This window comes from Xyrauchen texanus, chromosome 5, assembly GCF_025860055.1.
Source record: "Xyrauchen texanus isolate HMW12.3.18 chromosome 5, RBS_HiC_50CHRs, whole genome shotgun sequence".
Taxonomy (NCBI): domain Eukaryota; kingdom Metazoa; phylum Chordata; class Actinopteri; order Cypriniformes; family Catostomidae; genus Xyrauchen; species Xyrauchen texanus.
The window spans coordinates 51,287,020-51,307,439 of record NC_068280.1 but is presented as its reverse complement, the minus strand read 5'-3'; the positions used below and the strand labels follow the sequence as shown (position 1 = coordinate 51,307,439).

Genomic DNA, 20,420 nt, shown 5'->3' with positions numbered 1-20,420 from the left:
ACAATATTCGTATGGTAATCCCTTATCTGTCACGTGCCATTCCAATGGGGTCAAGTTAAACCCTCGAGAACTGAATTATAAATAGTTTTGATCAGCAACTTGCTCTGTCATGTCCATAGAAACAGAATAAGCAGCTCTCTTCTCTGTGCGTCATCATTACTGGTGTATGGTAACCTGTCAGGGTCAAACATGTTTGGAATCAGATGAAAGGGGAAATCAAATGAGCCCAGAGAGCTTTGTATTCACAATACATGTTATTAGCGAACCGACCCGCAGGCTGCAAGCGTATTGTACTCAGACCACCTCTCAGGATGGTCTCGGGTAGGTTCGCTTTAAAGAGGTCTGAGATCATTTGTATTGTTCACATATGGGCCAAAAATCCTGTGAAAAAAAAGTGTGAAAACACGTCCAAAACACATTTAACACAGTTATTGGCACCCCTAGAAATTCTTATGAGTAAAATATATCTGAAGCATATTCCCATTCATATTTTACATTTTTAGGACACCTTGGTGACAAGGAACATTAAATTGTTCAGCCATGACAGGGGTATAAATGTGAGGTAACACACAGGCCAAATTCCCTTAATCATCAATCACAATGGGTTAGACTAAAGAATATGGTTTTGATGTTTGGCAAAAGGTTGTTGAGCTTCACAAAATGGGAAGTGACTATAAGAGAATAGCTAAAGCATTGAAAATACCCATTTTCACCATCAGGGCAATAAGTAAGAATTATTCCAATCATATCCAATCAACTGGAGATCTTAAGAATGGGCCTGGAATAGGACGTGTCTATGTCATCTCCATGTACAGTGAGGAGGATGGTTCAAGTGGCCAAAGAATCTCCAAGGATCACAGCTGGAGAACTGCAGAAATGAGTTGGGTCTTGGGGTTAGAAAGTCTCCAAAACTACAGTCAGACCACAAGTTGTTTGGGAGGGTTTCAAGAAAAAAAGCCAACAACAAACTCAAGCGTCTTCAGTTTGCCAGACACTACTGGAACTTCAAATGGGACCGGGTTTTATGGTCAGATGAAACAAAAACAGAGTTTTTGGGCAGTAAAAGACAAAGAGATGAAGAATTACCCAATGCCCACGGTTAAATATGCTGGTTGATTTTTTTATGTTGTGGGGCTATTCATCATTATAATGGAAATTTAGTACATATGTGACTTTTATAATACATTTCCCTTCTGTTACTGCTGCATGTTTTGTAAGTAGCTGCTTAATACTCTTATTCTCTTAAGTGTGATATTTCTGGTCAAGGTTACCGTGATGATCTCACACCTCCAGTTAGCAGCTGATGCCGTGGAGCGCATGCAGAGCGCCGCAGCATCTGCAGAGGCAGTGATTTTCTCTTGGTGTCTCTACATGTCCGCAGTATGTGCAACCACTGCGTTTTTAACCCCTCCTCTATTGTTTCTCACATCTCAGTATCAGTTCGGCCTCCGTGTGTTACTGATATTCTGCAGTGGAGCTTCAAACACACTTGACCTTGTGCAGAACATGGGCGACTTCTAACTTTGGCCCCCTTAATTAAAATTGCATAACAATGTCATTGAAACATGACATTGCTCAGCTTGTGTATGTTGGACTTTTATCTGTCATGTAAAATGAATGTTGATAGAAAAGCTCGGATCATACGCTCTTGGAAGAATTCGATTAGAAATGTTTGCTAAAAATCTAGAGGAGACACATGTGAGATTACTTGGGGTTTTTTTCTCAGAAGAAACATCTGTGATAAGCAAAAGTCTTGGAGAAATGATTGCAATATTAATTAGATTGTGTTTGTGTGTTGTCTCGATGTAGGGTCGGTGTTCAAGAGAGAACTGTAAGTACCTTCATCCACCAGCCCATCTGAAGACACAGCTGGAAATTAACGGACGCAACAACCTGATCCAGCAGAAGACCGCAGCAGCAATGTTGGCGCAACAGATGCAGTTCATGATCCCTGGCACCACCATGCAACCAGTGGTAAGTGTCTGGGTCTTTCAGACTGGTCCTTTTATCCTCCTTAAGTCTCCCAATACATACTGTAATCCAGGCATACGTGGTATCATTTGAAAACTTGTTATGTGACCATATAATTTATTTTGTTGCACTAATAGCACAGTTTTAAAGATTTTCAAAATGAAATGTGATATTTATAAGACATAAAATACAAACGTTTTATGCTCCGATAACTGCTGCTGTAAGCCGGCCCCAAATACCTTAAAACATTGTATCTGCTTTTACCTTTTTTATCTTGGTTTGCTTAGCTGAATAATCTAATGTTATTTCTTAGATGTCCAGAACAAAATATGCGGTCCTGCAGGAAAAGCATTCTAAAAAAAATCACCTTAAATATTTGTTATTGTCTATTGATGATAAAATGCCCTAGAGGGCATGTAAAACAAATACGATGATATCGAAACGTCCCTCATCATCACATGCATCATGTCTCCAACTTCATATATTTGAATAATAATAATAATAATATATAGGCTATAATTTAGTAATAGTGTAATTTAGTAAATATTAAAAACTGAACATTGTTACGGAGCCAAGTCTCCATAATTTCAAAATAAGAGTCCCTGGTGTGTTTCAGGCTTGTTAGTGTTAAAAGTCCCATGTTGTGCACCCAATATTCTTCTTTCTTTTTTCTCAGAGTTTTATTGAGATTTTGGTTAAAAGTAAACTACATATATAATCGGTTATCGCCTTTTCCACCACCTTTGTTATCGTATCGGCAAAATCTGTCTACATCTAATTTTAAGTAGGAAGGCCTGGTGAAAGTTTCCAAGTCAGTATTATTAAGACTGTCATATGCTGTTTGTAATACCCCTGTGACATGAAATTGCCTGAAGTTGAAAAAATGTGTTTAAATGTGTTTTGTATTTGTGTGCATAATGTTACTAATGCTTTGCAATGTAAAACTTATTTTTTATCATGCCAAATAAGCTTAGATTAATCTTACTTCACCACTACCTTAATAATCATTCATAATTATCTTCACAGCCTACATTTTCCGTCAGTCAAGGTCTGGGCTCGAACCATGGTCTGAGTTACTCACCGTATCTGACTCCCATGAGTCACAGCATGGGTCTGGTCCCCACAGAGATGCTCCCCAGCACCCCCGTCATCATGCCCAGCAGCCCACCAGTCAGCATGCAGAGCATGCAGAGCTCCTCCTCCACACAGAAACTAATGCGCACAGACAAGCTCGAGGTAACGTGACAAGCCACAAAAAAATCACGTTTGTGTCAGAGAACATTTTATTCAGCTTTAAGGCCGTAACAGACTATATGCAAGTACGTGAGCGCAGGTGCTTCCAGCTAAGCTCGAGTTTGCAGGTTGTTGCTTTCCAAAATGTGTCATACCATAATACATAATACAATGCAAGTACGCGTTGTATTCTCAACATTGCCACTAGGGGAGCTATAGAGTCACTGTAGCTCCCCTAGTGGCAATGTTGAGAATGCAACTCGTTCGAACTGGCTGCTTCTATGACGAGTTTTGTATTTGAAGCAACAGTTTGAAGAGAATATTGCTGATCAAGAGAGTTAAAGTCAATATATTTAAAGCAACTTACCTGAAAAATAGCACATCTAGTTTAATAGCACAGATGTTTAAAGGTAACTTTATTGCTCCTTTAAATACTGAGATTTGTTACCATCACAGTATCGCAAGAACACACGTTTAGCATGTTCACCCGGACCACGCATTGGCCTAGCGCTCGCATTTTTATACACGTACTTGCAAAAAGAATGTTTCTGGCCTTAGGTCTGAACTTCAGACAATTTAAATGATTTCTGAAGCAGAGATGAATCAAGCACAGTTTTGAATCTCATTGTTATTATTGAAAGTGTCGATAAAAGTCTATAAGAAAGCTAGATTTTTGTTCCCTAAAAGAAGTGCCAGCACTTGCAAGGCATTATAAAATAAAGATAGAGAAGTAAAATGTGAGTTAGAAAAGTTCAGTAAGAGTAAAGGAGAGATGGACTGATCATCAGATCCATTATATGTAGTTGGATAAATAGATATAAGAAACGAAGAACAATCACAAATCAGAATGTAAGTCGATGTTAGAAAGAAATTGTGACCACGGTGGGTTACATTTTTCGATCGATTTTCAGACTTTAATTTTCTTCAAAATTACAACGTTTCCAAAAATCTAAATGAATTAGAAAGGTGGTTTGCCGGTTTAAGCTGGTTAAGCTGGCTTCCCAGTTCAACACAAGCCCAAAACCCTTTTAAAACCAGCAAAGGTCAGGTTAGGAGACCAGCTAACCACCAAAAAGTGTCATAAAAAGAGTTATGATTGATTTCTATACACTACAGTGCTGCCTTGCAAGAATATGATCAGTGCTGTTGAAACAATAACAGTTGAAGGTTGAATGTGTGTTTTTGTCGCTAAATGTGCTGTCACTTAGCAACTGAGTGATCTCTGTGATAATGAGAGGTTTAATTCCTCAGAGACCCTCCCACACTGAGGAAGACTGTGTCATCTCTGTTGCTGCCTTTGTTAATATTCTGCTCTGTATGTGTTTATTTACCAAACGTGTGCTTTGAAACGTCAGTGACTCATGACTCTGTTTGCATATTCCTGTTCTGTTGTCTCTGTGTTTGTTTGCGTCCACGGCCGCGACCAGGTGTGTCGCGAGTTTCAGCGGGGTAACTGCGCACGCGGCGAGACCGACTGCCGCTTTGCCCACCCTAGTGACAGTCCCATGATTGACACGAGCGACAACACGGTTACCGTGTGCATGGACTACATCAAGAGCCGCTGCTCGCGTGAGAAGTGCAAGTACTTCCACCCTCCCGCGCACCTGCAGGCGAAGATCAAAGCGGCGCAGCATCAGGCCAATCAGACGGCAGTCGCAGCTCAAGCGGCCGCTGCAGCTATGGTAAGCCAATCGCAACATGCACAATAACAAACAACAGGGCTTTCAAACAAACGACATGTATTGTTTGTATACGTAGATGTGCGGTTGATTCAGAAAACCTTCATTAAAGTCAACATGAAATCAAAATGGACTATTTGCCTTATTGTGAACAATTCATTGGTGAACGTTATTCCAAAGAAATGATGTTTGTCGTCGGATAACTTTAGCCAAATGGAGCTTTATTTAGGCATTGTTTTAGGCTACTGTTGTAAAGTCTTGTCAATCGTTAGCAGTAACAAGCAGTCATTTCAGGCCGATTAACAGAAATGTGATAAAATGTATGGCTTTTTAATAAACAAAATATATATATTCGCTTCACTTGAAAAACTTGAAATTATGCAAAATAAAATGGCTTCATGTTGACATTAATGAATTGATACTGAACTTACAAACATACAATGCTACATACAGTTAAACATAGAGGACGACTCTACGAAGCAGAACACTGACTTGTGTTGCACATAGTATTAGGGTGTCTATTCTAAATTACAAGATTGCCTCACTGGCAGTAATCCATTGACCACAAAATTTAATTTACCACATTGTCACGATATATTTAATCATAACCGAGGCGGTGCTTTGAATTGGGAAACCCCTTCCAGCTCATATACAATAAAATCAATTGACAACACATGTGGAGACGTGCCCGCGGAGGGTGAGATTGAGAGATCTGATGATGTTAGCACAATAAATGTGGAGAACTGCTTTATTATTATATAGCCGTGACCCATCTCACGAATCTGAGCAGGCTGCGTGCCAAATCTTTGTCAAATCCCTTATCTCGTCACCAGAGGATTTTAGTCCCGTTAAACAGGGTGAGTAAAGAGACAAGCTGCTTCAGAAGACAGCAATGTGATAAAAATCTCCCCCTTTTGTCCCATGTAGTATAAAATTGATACTATCATTATTAGGAATCGGATATTAATATAATAAGCACGATGGCTTAAAAGCTTTTTTGCTCACACTCTTGACTGCACAAGGTCATAGGACGTCTTTCTCCCCCATTTCCCTGTCCAGTGGGAGACCTGCTCTCCTCAAATCAGTTGAGATTAAATTAAGGAGATGGATCACATCTTCATGCCAAACTGACGTGAATGCACAGGTTCATCTATTACCTAAGTGCAACTGTATTTTTGGCGTTACGCCAGGCTGCTCTAGTTTGTCAGTTCTAACAGAGTTTCTACACTGCAAGCGAGCAATGCGACGCAATGCAAACGAAACTACACCGAGAGTGACATGCTGCGGGAAAACTAGATCACTTCCGTTATAAACAAAAAGCTAAACTGCAAATGAGCAATGCGACATATCGCAAGCAAAACTACAATGCAAGTGACATGACACGAGAAAACTGGATTACTTCCATTATAGTCTATAAAGTTGTCTATGCTTCAAGCGAGCATTAATACATTCATAGTCAGGTGACGCAAGAAAACTAGATTGTTTCCATCATAGTCAACAAAACTGTCTACACTGAACAAATTTACATTGTGAGCTTGTGGTCTTTCAATGAAACCAATCTAGTTTTGTTGCGTCGTTGTAGACTCTTTCATTGGGGATGATAGTAGAAGCGTTGTAGTTGTGTTGCATCACTCGGTTGCAGTGTAGACACTTATCGTGGATGATTGTAGAAGATTTCTAGTTTTGTTGCGGTGCTTACTTGCGCTATAAACAATATTTGGCAGCTAGCTTTACCCCATTCCCCACTTCTCGTAGCTCTTGCGCTTTCGAACAGCCTTGGTGTGATTTTTAGTTTGCTCGTTTGCTGTCATGGCACTCACCTGCTTGGCCTCATTCGTTTTGCTGTTTTATTCCATTTTCGCTTTTGTTTTTGCCCTTAACTCCCCTTTTGTCTTTTTCCACTGTTGTGTCTGGGTTGGAGAGTGACTCAAGGACAGTATTGGCTAACCAGTCATAAAAAAACAAAAACAAACACAGAGTGAAAATAAAGCCCTGCGTTTCATGAGTGAACAGCGACCTGAGATAAACCGCTCGGCTTTGGCTACAGGGTAAACCGCTGTTAGCCTTAAGTTGCGATGTCCTTGCCCTGATTAACAGTGTAATAACTCCACAGATAACAAAGCAGATTCTTTTCCAGGCTTTAAATCAGCAACTTAGCAGTGCTGGAGCAATATAACCCTAAGCTTTACCCAGATGTGACCCTAGACCCAAGGGTTTAAAAAGCCAGAAACAAAATATTTAGATACGTAGTCTCCGTTTTCCTGTCTTTATTTTAGTTTCTTTTGTATTTTTCCCAGAGGACGGTTATGTAATTCTATATGATAACTCCCTGTGGGTGGTATTTTTATTTGAATGCTTCTCTATGTTGGTGGTGGGGAGCAAAACATTAAACTCTTGCTTACAGAAGACACAATTAAAATGCATCCTGTTCGATCTATGTGTACCCCTAAAACGAAGTTTGTCCCGAAAGGCTGAATTCTAACCCCAGAATGCATTTTGACAAGCTTTGTAAATAATAATAATAATAATCCAAGATAGCAGATGAAATTAAAATGTGAATTATAAATATAGTCATATTTCAATTGAGAAAAGTATCTGTAAAATAGTCAAATAAATAATGATGTTTTCCTATACTTGGTATCATTAGCTTAGCAACATGCTAACATTAAACTCTATGGAAATCGACTGTCGTGTGTCCTGTGTGTTTTACGCAAAGTGCACTATTTGAGTGATGCACTTAAATTCCTGCATACGTAGAGCGCTCCAAATCAGTCACTTGTGAGGTTGTATTTCAGGTAGGATCCCTATGTAGACTGTAGCTCACTAGGTTTTCAAACATAAAGTCTAGGCATATATGTTTTGTCTAAATTTTCCAATTTTCTTTAAATGGCTTTTAGATTTTCTTGATGGTTTGCATTATCTTTTTGATCCTTTTCATTCAACATTTCAGTTCTTGTGTAAATATTCTGATTTAAAGCATTTCTGCATGACCCTCGGTGTCTTTGTCATTGCAAGCATCCTGTTTTCTTCACTAAATAATATTTTGCTGCCCGTGAAGTGACTTTTCATTCCATCAAATTCATATCTTTACTTATAACCAGTACATTTGCATGGCATTTTATATTTATATATGAATAATATTGAGCTGTATTGACATATTTCAATTCAATTTAGCTTGATATGCCCTTAAAATAACATGCATATATAATTTAATATTTAATTACATAATGATACCCCAAATACATTTAGCAGATCGCATTTTTATGGGCCACAAAGTATAACAATAAATCATGAAAAAGTTAACAAAACCTAAATTGGAAGTTCGCAAATATAAAATCAAAAATAAACAGAGCTCCACATTCTGTGATAAGTATTAGGTTGTTTTCTTTATGTTTGATGACCTTTACAATTTACATCTAGAGAGTCAGTACTTCTTTGACAGAAAGGAATGTTACGGAAGGCATTTCTCGTAGACAAATCCCGCCTCGTTAACCTGCTGTCTCTTAGTGTATATCTGAGTGGTGGTTAATGTCATAGCGTTTTCGATGTGCATGTTAAAATGACCCAATGGGTGCTGAACATTAGGACTTCTGTGTTTGGCCTGTATGGCCAGCGTTCCCCCCCATTAATAATTAGCAATCACGCCACCACTCCACAGACAGCGTGCTGTCAATTCCACTCAGACAGCGAAGTTAATGTTGCATCAGTATTGATGAGTCTGGCTGAAGTAAGCTATTAAAGGTTTTTTCCGTTTCCCGCGGCCTGGACGGCAAACGATGTTGACAGCACAACTGTTAAACGAGTCCATCAAGGACGTTTGATGTCTGCCAGGCAATCGTCCCTAAAAAGAAATGCCTACCTTACATTTTGCTCTGTAAAATGTGTTGGCCGCGCGCCATCATTTGATTTTTATTTACACACATGAAACTCTCACACGCTGCTAATACCGAATTTCGAGAGTCTGGATATTTTGATGGTCAGTGTGTTTTATCTAATACTCTATGCAGTGTGTTTGTTCACAATTGATTTAATGCTAAAGCAAATCCAAAGAGCTTTCATAACTAATATCTCTACAATCCCATTAGCGTGTTTTACTTTTAATGCGTAAATGGTGGAAATCTTGATTTGTGACCCTTTTTTAACAAAGGTATTGTAGATGCTTTTTGCTTCCGTACTAATTCAGAACGTAGCGATGTGTTTCTTTGAAACAAGTTTTTTCGTTTATGTGCATGCCTATTGTTTTGTATGTGGTATACTGCATTCAGATTATTTTTGTTTTTGTTTTTTTTCCTTCTCACCTATCCACAATGCAATGCTGTCCCCATGATGCACCTCTGCTTGCTGTTACCTGTATGTTAATACGCTTGAATCCCATTGGCCCACTGCCATCATGTGCTCGCTGCCTGCTATTAAAAGACTCAGTCGACTGCCAAAGCAATGAAGCGACCCCTCGAGGCAACTGTAGATATGGTACTATGACCTTTCACCTTTTTGCTTTGCATGTAGCTTTTTAATGTACCGTAGCGACTCACAGAATTTAATTTGGCTTCTTTGTTTTGTAGTGGAACAGTTAAAATCATCAAGTACATGTATGTAAATGTATGTACCATAAGTCAATAATGAACCATTTCTGTAGCTTTATTGAAGCCGAGTGTGGCGTAAACTGTAAAGTTGCATTTTGAACTGTGACGTAAGTGTTTTGCTAACTAGTTTAGTTGACGTTGTCATCGTCCTTGTGTTAAAATGGAGCGATGTAGATTTGCATCACTCTTGACTCCACAATGCACTGCAAAAATTTGCTTTCTTAATCAATATTTTTATATGGTTTTCCAGTCAAAGTTCATTAACTTGAGAAGCAAAATTGCGTAAAATATTAAGACTTATTTTTGGAGAATATATCTTTAAGTAAGTGCATTATTCTTACCCTCTTAGGCTTAAATCAAACTAAATTAAGTAAGTGTTTATGCTGAAAACAAGGAAAATATTTTGCCGATTGGATGGGTGAGAAAAATAAACTTAATTCAAGATATATTCTCTGAAAACAAGTACTAGATAACATGGCAAAGATACTGATTAAGAAGATGATTTCTTTGCATTGTGTGCATTGATATTTGTTGAAGTGTAAGTGTATGGTTAGATGCATATGTGTGCTGAAAACCTTGAGTACTGTTTAACTCTCATATCTATCTTCTCACGTATTCTCGCACTCAGGCGTTTCCACACGGAGTCCTGCAGCCTCTATCAAAGAGACAAGCACTAGAGAAGAGTAATGGGGCCAGTACGCTCTTCAATCCCAGCGTCTTCAATTACCAGCAGGCTCTGGCCAATGCACAGCTACAGCAGCACACTGCCTTCTTTCCAACAGGTAAATACACCTACAAACACATGTACAAACACACACACAGCACCAACAATGCTTAACATTAATCCCTTGGTCACCCTCTAAACGTCACACCCTATTTCCCTCCTTTAAACTCAGTGTAACATCATAACCGAGGCTTCTAAAGAGCCGTTTGTTCCTCTTGCATGTAACGAGTATGCACTGAATACTAATGCATAGCTTTGAGAGTATGTTTGTTAGAAAAACACTAACATGTTATATATAATGTTTTGTTGGTGTTGTGCATCATATGTTAAAACAGCCCCTTTAACCTAAAGTGATTAAACTAGGATTACTCACTGATACACCGCACAAAACAAATCTGCTTCGATTAGCATACCCGCCAAATGATACATTAGATGAGAGGGTCATATTACTGGGTCATTTTGATTCGCCTTCCAAAGCATACAATTTAAAACCTGCCAACTAGTGCTTGCCCAATATGAGTTTAATACCATATTCATGACAGCAAATGAGAAGTATGAAAAATGACTGAAGTTACAGCAATGCTTATTTAATGCAATATTTATTTAGAATAATTTGAAAAATATAAATGTCTATTATCCATATATAATCTTGGCCTGAAAAATGACCTCTAAAATTGCGTTATTGGTTAATTAATTAATTACTGTCTTGGCAGATATATCGGTCTACCACTAATAAATTTGACGAAATTACAGGAACATTTATTTTATGAATATTCTACTTTTAAAATGGATAATAAAGATTTTTCTGTAATATTTAAAAATATTATAGAAAAATCTTTATTATCCATTTTAAAAGTAGAATTTGCTGGTGACGATAATCGGCTCAAATTTCACTTTAAAATGTTTTTTAAAAACGTAAATGTCTTTTATCCATATAATCTTAAAATTGCCTGTTGTTGGTTGATTAATGAATTATTGTGTTGGCCGATAGATCGGTATACAACTACAAAATCTGTCTAAATTACAGGAAAACTTATTTTATAAATATTTACTCAGTATTCACTTTGAAATATTACAGAAAAATCTTAATTATCCATTTTAAAAGCAGAATTTGCTGCTGCCGATAATCTTAAAATCGGCCTATTTAACCGACTAATCGGCTCAAATTTCACTTTAAATTGTTTATAAAAAACGTAAATGTCTTTTATCCATAGATAATATTAAAATTGCGTTGTTTGTTGATTAATTAATTACTGTCTTGGCCGATATATCGGGCTACCACTAATAAATTTGACAAAATTAGAGGAAAACTTATTTTATAAATATTTACTCAGAAATCTCTTTTAAATATTACAGAAAAATCTTAAAAATCCATTTTAAAAATAGAATTTGCTGCTGCTGATAATCTTAAAATCGGCCGATATCAACCAATTAATCGCTCAAATATACTTTACATTGTTTATAAAAAACGTAAATGTCTTTTATCCATACATAATATTAAAATGGCCTGTTGTTGGTTGGTTGATTAATTAATTACTGACTTGGCCGATATATCGGTCTACCACTAATAAATTTGACGAAATTATAGGAACATTTATTTTATGAATATTTACTCAGAACTCACTTTTAAATATTACAGAAAAATCTTTAGTATCAATTTTAAAAGTAGAATTTGCTGCTGCCGATAATCTTAAAATAGGCCGATATAACCGATTAATCGGCTCAAATTTCACTTTAAATTTTTTATAAAAACGTAAATGTCTTTTATCCATATAATCTTAAAATTGCCTGTTGTTGGTTGATTAATGAATTATTGTGTTGGCCGATAGATCGGTATACCACTACAAAATCTGTCTAAATTACAGGAAAACTTATTTTATGCAATATTTACAATATTTACTAAGAGAAAATCTATTAAAAAGGTAGAATTTACTGATTCCGATTGTCTTAAAATGGCCAATTGTTGGTCAATTAATGAGTCTTATTGGACTGTTATAAATCGGTTTATCATTACAACATTTGCAAGATTCGCTTATTTTAAAACTAAACATATTTATTATCCATTAAAAAGGCTGATTTGACTAAAAACAATAATCATAAAATTGGCCTGGCCGATAAATCAGTCTAACACCTCTTGCAACATTTACATAAAACACTGCATTACAGTTGGACAATAGCAGTATAATAATAGTATTTTACGAACTTTCATTGTTTACCTGCAGGCGTACATACTGCAGTATTTTTATAACAATAAAAAAAACAATTCTTTGAAACATTTCTATGTTTAGGGTCCGTTTGTCTAATCCCTCGTAGGTGTATTTTGTCATCACACACCCACATGGTTGTATTTTATTTTAGCTGTCCTCTTGTGCCCCCGTTCCTCCCTCTTATACAGCTTTCAATGGTTTATAACAGCACTCTGTCTAATTTAACTGTAGGAGTGGTCGTTCTCTCACCGCATGACTATATCTGTGTGGCTGATTTTTAGCTGTCTTCCTCCTCTGCCCCTGTTGCCCTCTTCCTCTACTCCTACTCTCTGTTCCCTGTGCTCGAATTTCACAACACTAAGCTCCTGTCCTCTCATTGCGGCCCTTGCTAATATTGATCCAGTTTCTCTTCCTGGAATACACAAATACAAGGTTTTTATGGGACACGTTGGAGCGAGCGATCTATAATGTCAAGGCTAATTGGTTTTGAATGGCATGCAGAATACTGAATCTCTGCCTCTGTGTCTAACATGTTTTTTTTTTCTCCCGATTAACCTGTTTTCACTCTCCACTGCATGCTCACAGGGTCAGTTCTTTGCATGGCACCTGCTAGCAGCATTGGTAGGTTCCTCCTTATTCTGTCTGTCTGTCTTTCTGTCTGTCTCTATGTTTTCCCCACATCACGTAGTGATCTAGCCACACTTACAGGTGATTTGAAGCTGTGTTCTGTCTTCCATGAACTACTGGATAAAATTAGCACCTGGAATCCATTTGTTTACACCATCATGCACCCCAACAGTAGTTTTCACCTGTATACTGCTTCTGTTCACCTGTAAATGTGCTCTGTTTGTTTGGAATTTTCAAAATTCTTTCTTTGGGATTTTGTGATTTACATTGTGAATTTTTACAGTGGCATTTAATATTATTATATTACTAGTGTTTTTAAAGTGTTGTTTTCTATATTTTATAAATGTTTATGTGTATATACTGTATATATATACATACACACAAATATATTAATATTTACATTTACATATATATATATATATATATATATATATAATATGTTATACATTATTTACTTTGGCATACATTATATAATATTATTATTATTTATATGCAATATATTCATATTTACATTTACATTATATATATATATATATATAATATTTTATAATTATTTACTTTAGCATACATTATTATTAATATTATTATTATTTATATGCAATATATTAATATTTACATTTACATTATATATATATATATATATATATATATATATATATATATATATATATATATATATATTATATTATGATTATTTACTTTGGCATACATTATTATTAATAGTATTATGATTATTTATATGCAATATATTAATATTTACATTTACATATATATATATATAATATTTTATACATTATTTAATTTGGCATACATTATTATAAAAAAATGTATTAGTGTTTTTAAAGTTTAATTAAAGTTTAATATATATTGTGTGTTTATATATATATATTCATTATAAATGATTACAGTAGCATACATTCTCATTATTATTTCATTATCAGGGTTTTTAAAGTGTTTTTTAATATATTATTAATTATAAATTATTATTATTTCTCCAGTGTTTTAAAGTGTACTGTTTTATATATATATATATATATATATATATATATATATATATATATATATATATATATATATATATATATATATATATATCACACACACAATCACACAATATATTAATATATATATATATATATATATATATATATATATATATATATATATATATATATATATATATATATATATATATTATAACATTTATACATGATTTACTTTGACGTAAATTATTATTATAACCATTTTATTAGTGTTTTTAAAGTGTAACTTTATTTTTTTATCAATGAATGTTAATTATTTACAGTAGAGTACATTATTATTATTATTTCACCATTGTTTTAAAGTGTGCTATACCATATATATTATGCATTATATTGATCTGTTTAAAGTGACGTCACTGTATGACCCCGCCACCATGTTTGTGACCATTTACCTCCGTTGTGCTGCGTGCGCTGTGAGATGCAACAAATGCCGGCGAAATTTTTGTTTCCGTTTATAAATCTTGAAAAGTTTATACTGCTGTTTAATTACCAGAGCCAAAATATCATTTTTCTTTCAATAATGTTTTATTTTTTAAATGACATGGTTTCATTTCACCATAGAAGGGAGAGAGTATCTGTTAACGTGTCAATTATATTTTTAACATCATTATTATTCGGATACAATTAAACTGGAAATGCACAGAGGATGATGTTATTTGTAACACTGTATTAAAGGTTTTTGATGACTGGGACATTCCGGAATTGAAGGACATTTTCTGTCCCAGCCATAGATTTTCAAAGAATAGTTGCTCAGAATACTGAAAAAATGTACTTCCTGTCCCAATATCATTGAGAAATTATTAATAATGAGCGTGCAACCCTGTTACTCAAAAATGGTAGCAGGGTTGCACCCTCATCAGTTTCTTAACAGGTTTCAAATTTGCATTTGTGAACAAAAAATGTGAACAAAATAAGTCACATTTTGAAGAGTATTGATGTCTAACTTGTCCTCCATTTCTGGAATGTCCTAACTGTAACACAATGAATAAAAATCATTACAATGTGAATATATACACTATATTTTAAAGTGTATATATATATGTTAATCAATAAGCATTTACATTTATTCATTTAGCGGATGCTTTTAATAGAAGCGATTCATCCAACAAAAGAGCAACAATATAATAAGTGCTGTAATACAAGCCTCACATAGCTTAGAGCAGTACACATAGCAAGGTATTTTAGTTTTTTTTAGAGAACATGAAGGTAGTGTTATAGCATGAATGGTTAGGTGTTCATGAAAAAGATGTGTCTTTAGAGGATAAAGACACAGTCGCTCGGGTGCTAGTCATTCCACCAGTGGGGAACAGTCAAAGTAAAGGTCTGGGACAGTGTTTTTGTGCCTCTATGATGGCGCCACGAGGCGCTGTTCACCTGCAGAACTCAGGCTTCTGGAGGGCACATAAGTCTGAAGTAGTGAGTTTAGATGGTGGGGTGCGGAGCTAGTGGTTGTTTTGTAAGCAAGCATTAATGCCTTGAACTTAACACGAGCAACCAGTGGCAGCCAGTGCAATTTGATGAAGAGAGGCGTGGCGTACGCTCTCTTGGGCTCGTTGAAGACCACTCTCGTTGCCGCATTCTGGATCAATTGCAGATAGTCAAGCCTGGATAGAACAAGAGCTTGGACGATGAGTTGTGTAGCATGCTCCGATAGGAAGGGCCTGATCTTCCTAATGTTGTACAAGGCAAATCTGCCTGATCAGGCAGTCCTTGCAATGTGGTATGTGAAGTTCAACCGATCGTCAAACACAACTCCAAAGATTTCTGGCTGTCCTGGGTAGTGTAATCGTTGACGAGTCTAGCTGAATGGTGAAGTTGTGATGGAAGCACGAGCAGCTCTGTGTTAGCAAGGTTGAGTTGGAGGTGGTGATCTTTCATCCAACACAAAATATCTGCTAGACACACTGAGATCCGGGCAGCTGCCGTTAGATCATCAGGCTGGAATAAGCTGGAATATAGAGCTGTGTCATCAGCATAGCAGTGATAGGAAAAGCCATGTGCCTGAATGACGGAACCTAGTGATGACATGTATATGAAGAAGAGGAGCGGTCCAAGCACTGAACCCTGCGGCACGCAGGTAGCTAGTTGGTGAGACTTAGACACGTCTTACCTGTGAGGTAAGACTTGAACCATTGGAGCGGTGTTCCTGTGATGCCCTTTGTCGTGAGGGTTGACAGGAGAATCTGGTGGTTTCAGTAACTGAAAGCAGGGCAGTCACATCATAAGATTATGAAGCACAGACTTTATTCACACACTATGTAAACATATTAGTCTTATTCACTAATGCGCCTCGGTTGCGTTCTCTGTATTCTTTGAGTTAAAAGCAGCTCTTACAATCAAACAGATGTGATCATTGCAGACGTTTTGCAATATTGTGACCAAATCAGAGCAGAAAACAACACAAACATGAATAACTTCTGAATGAGAGATATTTATGATGATGTACGGGTAGGCGTGTCGTGTACTCACCAGGCACACATCAGACTCGCCGCCGTAAAGAGATGAATCATGTATAAAATATATTTATATGTCCGCGAAAGTCAAATTTACTGCCATTGTTTCCTCCCGCTGTTGGTCACAAATATGGTGGCTACGTCACTGAAACAGGTCAATACATTATTATTATTATTATTATTATTATTATTATTATTATTATTTCATTATTATTATATATGTTTTAAAGTGTACTGTGTGTGTGTCTGTGTATATATATATATATATATATATATATATATATATATATATATATATATATATATATATATTAATACAAATATTTTGATATATTATACAATTTTATTTTTTATTAATTATTAACTTTGGCATACATTATTATTATTCTTATTATTACTATTTATATGAGTGTTTTTAAATTGTACAATTTTTATTTTTTATTATTATTTTTATTGTCAGTGTTTATAAAGTGTCATTTTATATTATTATCTATTGTTCATTATTATAAATTATGTACAATAGCATGCAGTGTTATTTTTATTCATTATTGTGTTTTAAAGTCTGTTAAACTGATTTTTCCTAAAAACACCGTAGTCAATCATGCAAGCTAAGCATCGCCATTTGCAGTTGGCGTAGATTGTAGGATCAGTATTTCAAGTCTTGCCTGATCTGGGCGAGATTGGCTAACGCATCGTGTAATCAATCACGCCGCACTGAGTTTGCCTCTAACCGCTCGTGCTAGACTTCTCTGGGTACAACTGATTATGCTGAGAATTTTTCTTAAGGTGATTGTAATCAGCTTTTTTCCTCTTGTTTTTTTTATTTATTATTTTTCCCCATGCTTCTCTCGCTTTGCATCGTGATTTCATGCCATCTGCTGGTCTAACCTAACGATGGCTCGCTGCTCTGTTATAAACACCATGCAAAAAACAAACGGAAAAAAACAAACAAACAACAACAAAACCCTACCAACCAAACACCTGTTGCCATGGTTTCCATAATGCTCCACCTACCTGTTCATTGCTTCCATGGTTCCCTTCCTGAAAAAGTACCCATGATGTACAGTGCTACGCCTGCTACTGTCTCTGCAGCAACAACTCCTGCCACAAGTGTCCCCTACGCAACAACAGCACCAGCCAATCAGGTTTGCTCCTTTTAAAAGCTTTCTTTCATAAATCCCTGAGCTCTGGACAAGCACTTTGCAGCTAATTAATCAACAGTGCGATTTCATGTGGTGACGTGAACAGTGGCGTAAATTGTTCTTTGCCACTTATTAAGTATCAGTGATCAAGGATATTTCCTACATTTATCAGAGCAATCAGTGCTTATTCAGAGCTCGCACATTGGCAAATAGTAGTTGTGTTGTGTTGCATTATTTTCTTGTTTCGTTCTGCATGTCCTTGCTTCATTTTGATGTCAAGATATCCTTCCTCATCTACATATACTTATAAAAAACACGTCTGGTGTTAGCTAAAAACAGACACACTCATTTTAGACCTTGCACATATAATAACTTCCTTTTCTGTACAAACGCCTTTATTTTTCCACTCTTTCCATCTCTGGGTTGGTTTGAGGAATCAGGACGAAGGTGAGTCGCACTCAAGGAAACTGTCAATGCGTCAGTGTGGCGGTTAGCGCAGGGAAGGACATTGTGTTGTGACCTTTTTAGAGACAGTCTAACAGCATTGCCCTGTGCCTCAGTGCGGCTCATTCTGCAGCAGAAGGCGGCAGCTGGAATTTGCATGACGTACGTGACCCTCAGACAGCCGACAATTACAACGTCCGACAAACAATAGCGCACCAATCCTCCACATTTGCAGACGTACTCATTAACTCCTGTTGTGAAGCTTCAGTTCACATTTGAACACTATATTTACCTCTTACTTTACATTTTGGGACCCAAAAATTTAAATTCGGTCATAATTTTTCTCACCCTCATCTAGTTCCAAACCCGCAAGACTTTTTCCTGTAGAATGTTAAAGGGGCATTTTTGAAGAATATTCTGGCTGCTCTTTTTCATATGACAGAAGTTTATTGTAACTGGGGCTGTAGGTAAAAAAGTTATTTGTTTGACTCGTTCGCTATAGTCTTAAGGCCAAAGTGTTCTTCGGGATTCCGCTTGCCGCTGCGTCACTCGCAGTAAATTTTCACTGTTTTTTATTTCAACCAAAATTTGTCTTTTGACAAAATTATTCATGTCATGATCTTTGAAGTTGTAGTTCACCCAAAAATGAAAATGCAGTCATTGTTTACTCACCCCTGTGTTGTTGTAACCATATATGACTTTCTTTTTCTGAACACAAAGGGAGAAATTATGAATAAATATTGTGCTCTGTGATGTCATACAATGGCTGTTTATGGTGACCACCTCTTCAAGCTTCAAAAGGACACAAAAGTATAATTCAGAAGTCTAATTAATTATTCCATGAGACTCATGATTGTTATGAAAGCATATGATAAGATTTGATGAGAAACAAACTGAAATCTATTGTATTATTTAGTGTAAATGTTCACTGACCGTTAATCTCCTGTGTGCTTTCAGGATAGAGCACGAGAGCAACAGTTCATACAGCCCCCTTGCGACATTGGAGCGTTCATGCCAAAACTCATTGTTTATATAAAACAGGTCCTCAACAGCGATAGTGACAACAGAACACAACACATATGCACACAAAACAGAGAACAGAACTTACTAAACATGTCTGAAGAGTTTGCAGCTGAAGAATTGATGCATTTCTATGCCCAGCCTTAATTTTTTGAACGGAGTATTCGGAAATCAAATAGAAACATTGAGGCAACAGGCAGAGTTAACCGGCCATGGCGAGCGACGGTACATTCTATCAACCACTTGTTTTCTTTTTTCAGCATCGCGCGGGTAACTCCGTCCACTGTGAACTGGTACCGGTTTAAAAACGTTCTCATAACCGTATATTAAAGCCAGCATCTCACGAGCCGGTTAAAAACGACTTGATTTTGGCCGAGAATGTTACACCTACCGAACGTTTTTGCGGAGGTCTTACTCTCTTCAGGTCTGTCACAAACACTCACCGTTTCAGAATGGAGAAGAGGTGACAAACATTCCCGCCTACTCCGTCTCTCTCTCTCTGTTTGATTTCCGAATACTCTGTTAAAACAAGGCTGGGCATAGAAATGCATTGATCATTCGACTACAAACTCTTCAGACATGTTTAGTAAGTTCTGTTCTCTGTGTTGTGTGTAGTTGTGTTGTGTTCTCTTGTCACTATCGCTGTGGAGGACCTGTTTTTAGATAAACGAGTTTTCGCTTGAACACCCCAATTTCACAAGGGGGCTGCGTGAACTGTTGCTCTTGTGCCCCATCATGAGATCAACGGTCAGTGAACACTTTCACTTAATAATACGTTAGATTTCAAAATCTTATCGTGTGCTTTCATAACAATCATGAGTCTCATGGAATAATTAATCGCATATTATTTTAGTTGATAAAGTGCAAAATGACAAAAATGCAGATATTTAAAAAAATATATAAAATACAATTATTAAAACACGTCTCAAATATTAATATGTTTAATATAAAACAACATGAGACCGTCTTGAAAACCTGAGCTCCTCAAATAATAGCATTAGTGATTTTTTCGATGCAATCTTCGTTTGAACAATCTCAATGTCAATTCTTAAACCCTAAGATGGATCTTGCACTCTATATGCACAAACCCTCTACAATGTGAGTAAATCACTTGCAGGTCCAACCTAAATTTTACACCATGCGATTAAAATGTTCAAATTTCACTCAGCAAGGATTAAGAGGTATAGTGGTGAATAAATTAGCACCAAGATCATTTCACTGCCTGTTGAGAGTAAAAGTTTGGTTAAACTCGTTCTGTGTCCAAAGATGAGATCCACACTTAGTTGATGATTTA

At 36.3% G+C, this 20,420-nt stretch overlaps 1 protein-coding gene across 10 annotated transcripts in view; it reads left to right on the top strand.

Annotated features, from left to right (window-relative positions):
- Positions 1 to 20,420, top strand: part of mbnl2 (muscleblind-like splicing regulator 2) — a 90,452-nt gene that overhangs the window by 59,833 nt on the left and 10,199 nt on the right. For 2 of the 10 annotated variants that reach the window (XM_052126579.1, XM_052126580.1), the window contains exons 3-8: positions 1,810 to 1,974; positions 2,998 to 3,207; positions 4,632 to 4,886; positions 9,300 to 9,353; positions 10,095 to 10,248; positions 12,983 to 13,018. In XM_052126579.1, coding sequence (XP_051982539.1) covers positions 1,810 to 1,974; positions 2,998 to 3,207; positions 4,632 to 4,886; positions 9,300 to 9,353; positions 10,095 to 10,248; positions 12,983 to 13,018 — 874 coding nt within the window. Of the gene's footprint in view, positions 1 to 1,809; positions 1,975 to 2,997; positions 3,208 to 4,631; positions 4,887 to 9,299; positions 9,354 to 10,094; positions 10,249 to 12,982; positions 13,019 to 17,570; positions 17,666 to 20,420 lie in introns of all 10 variants that reach the window. The other 8 variants (XM_052126581.1, XM_052126585.1, XM_052126587.1 and 5 more) reach the window with 8 other exon arrangements.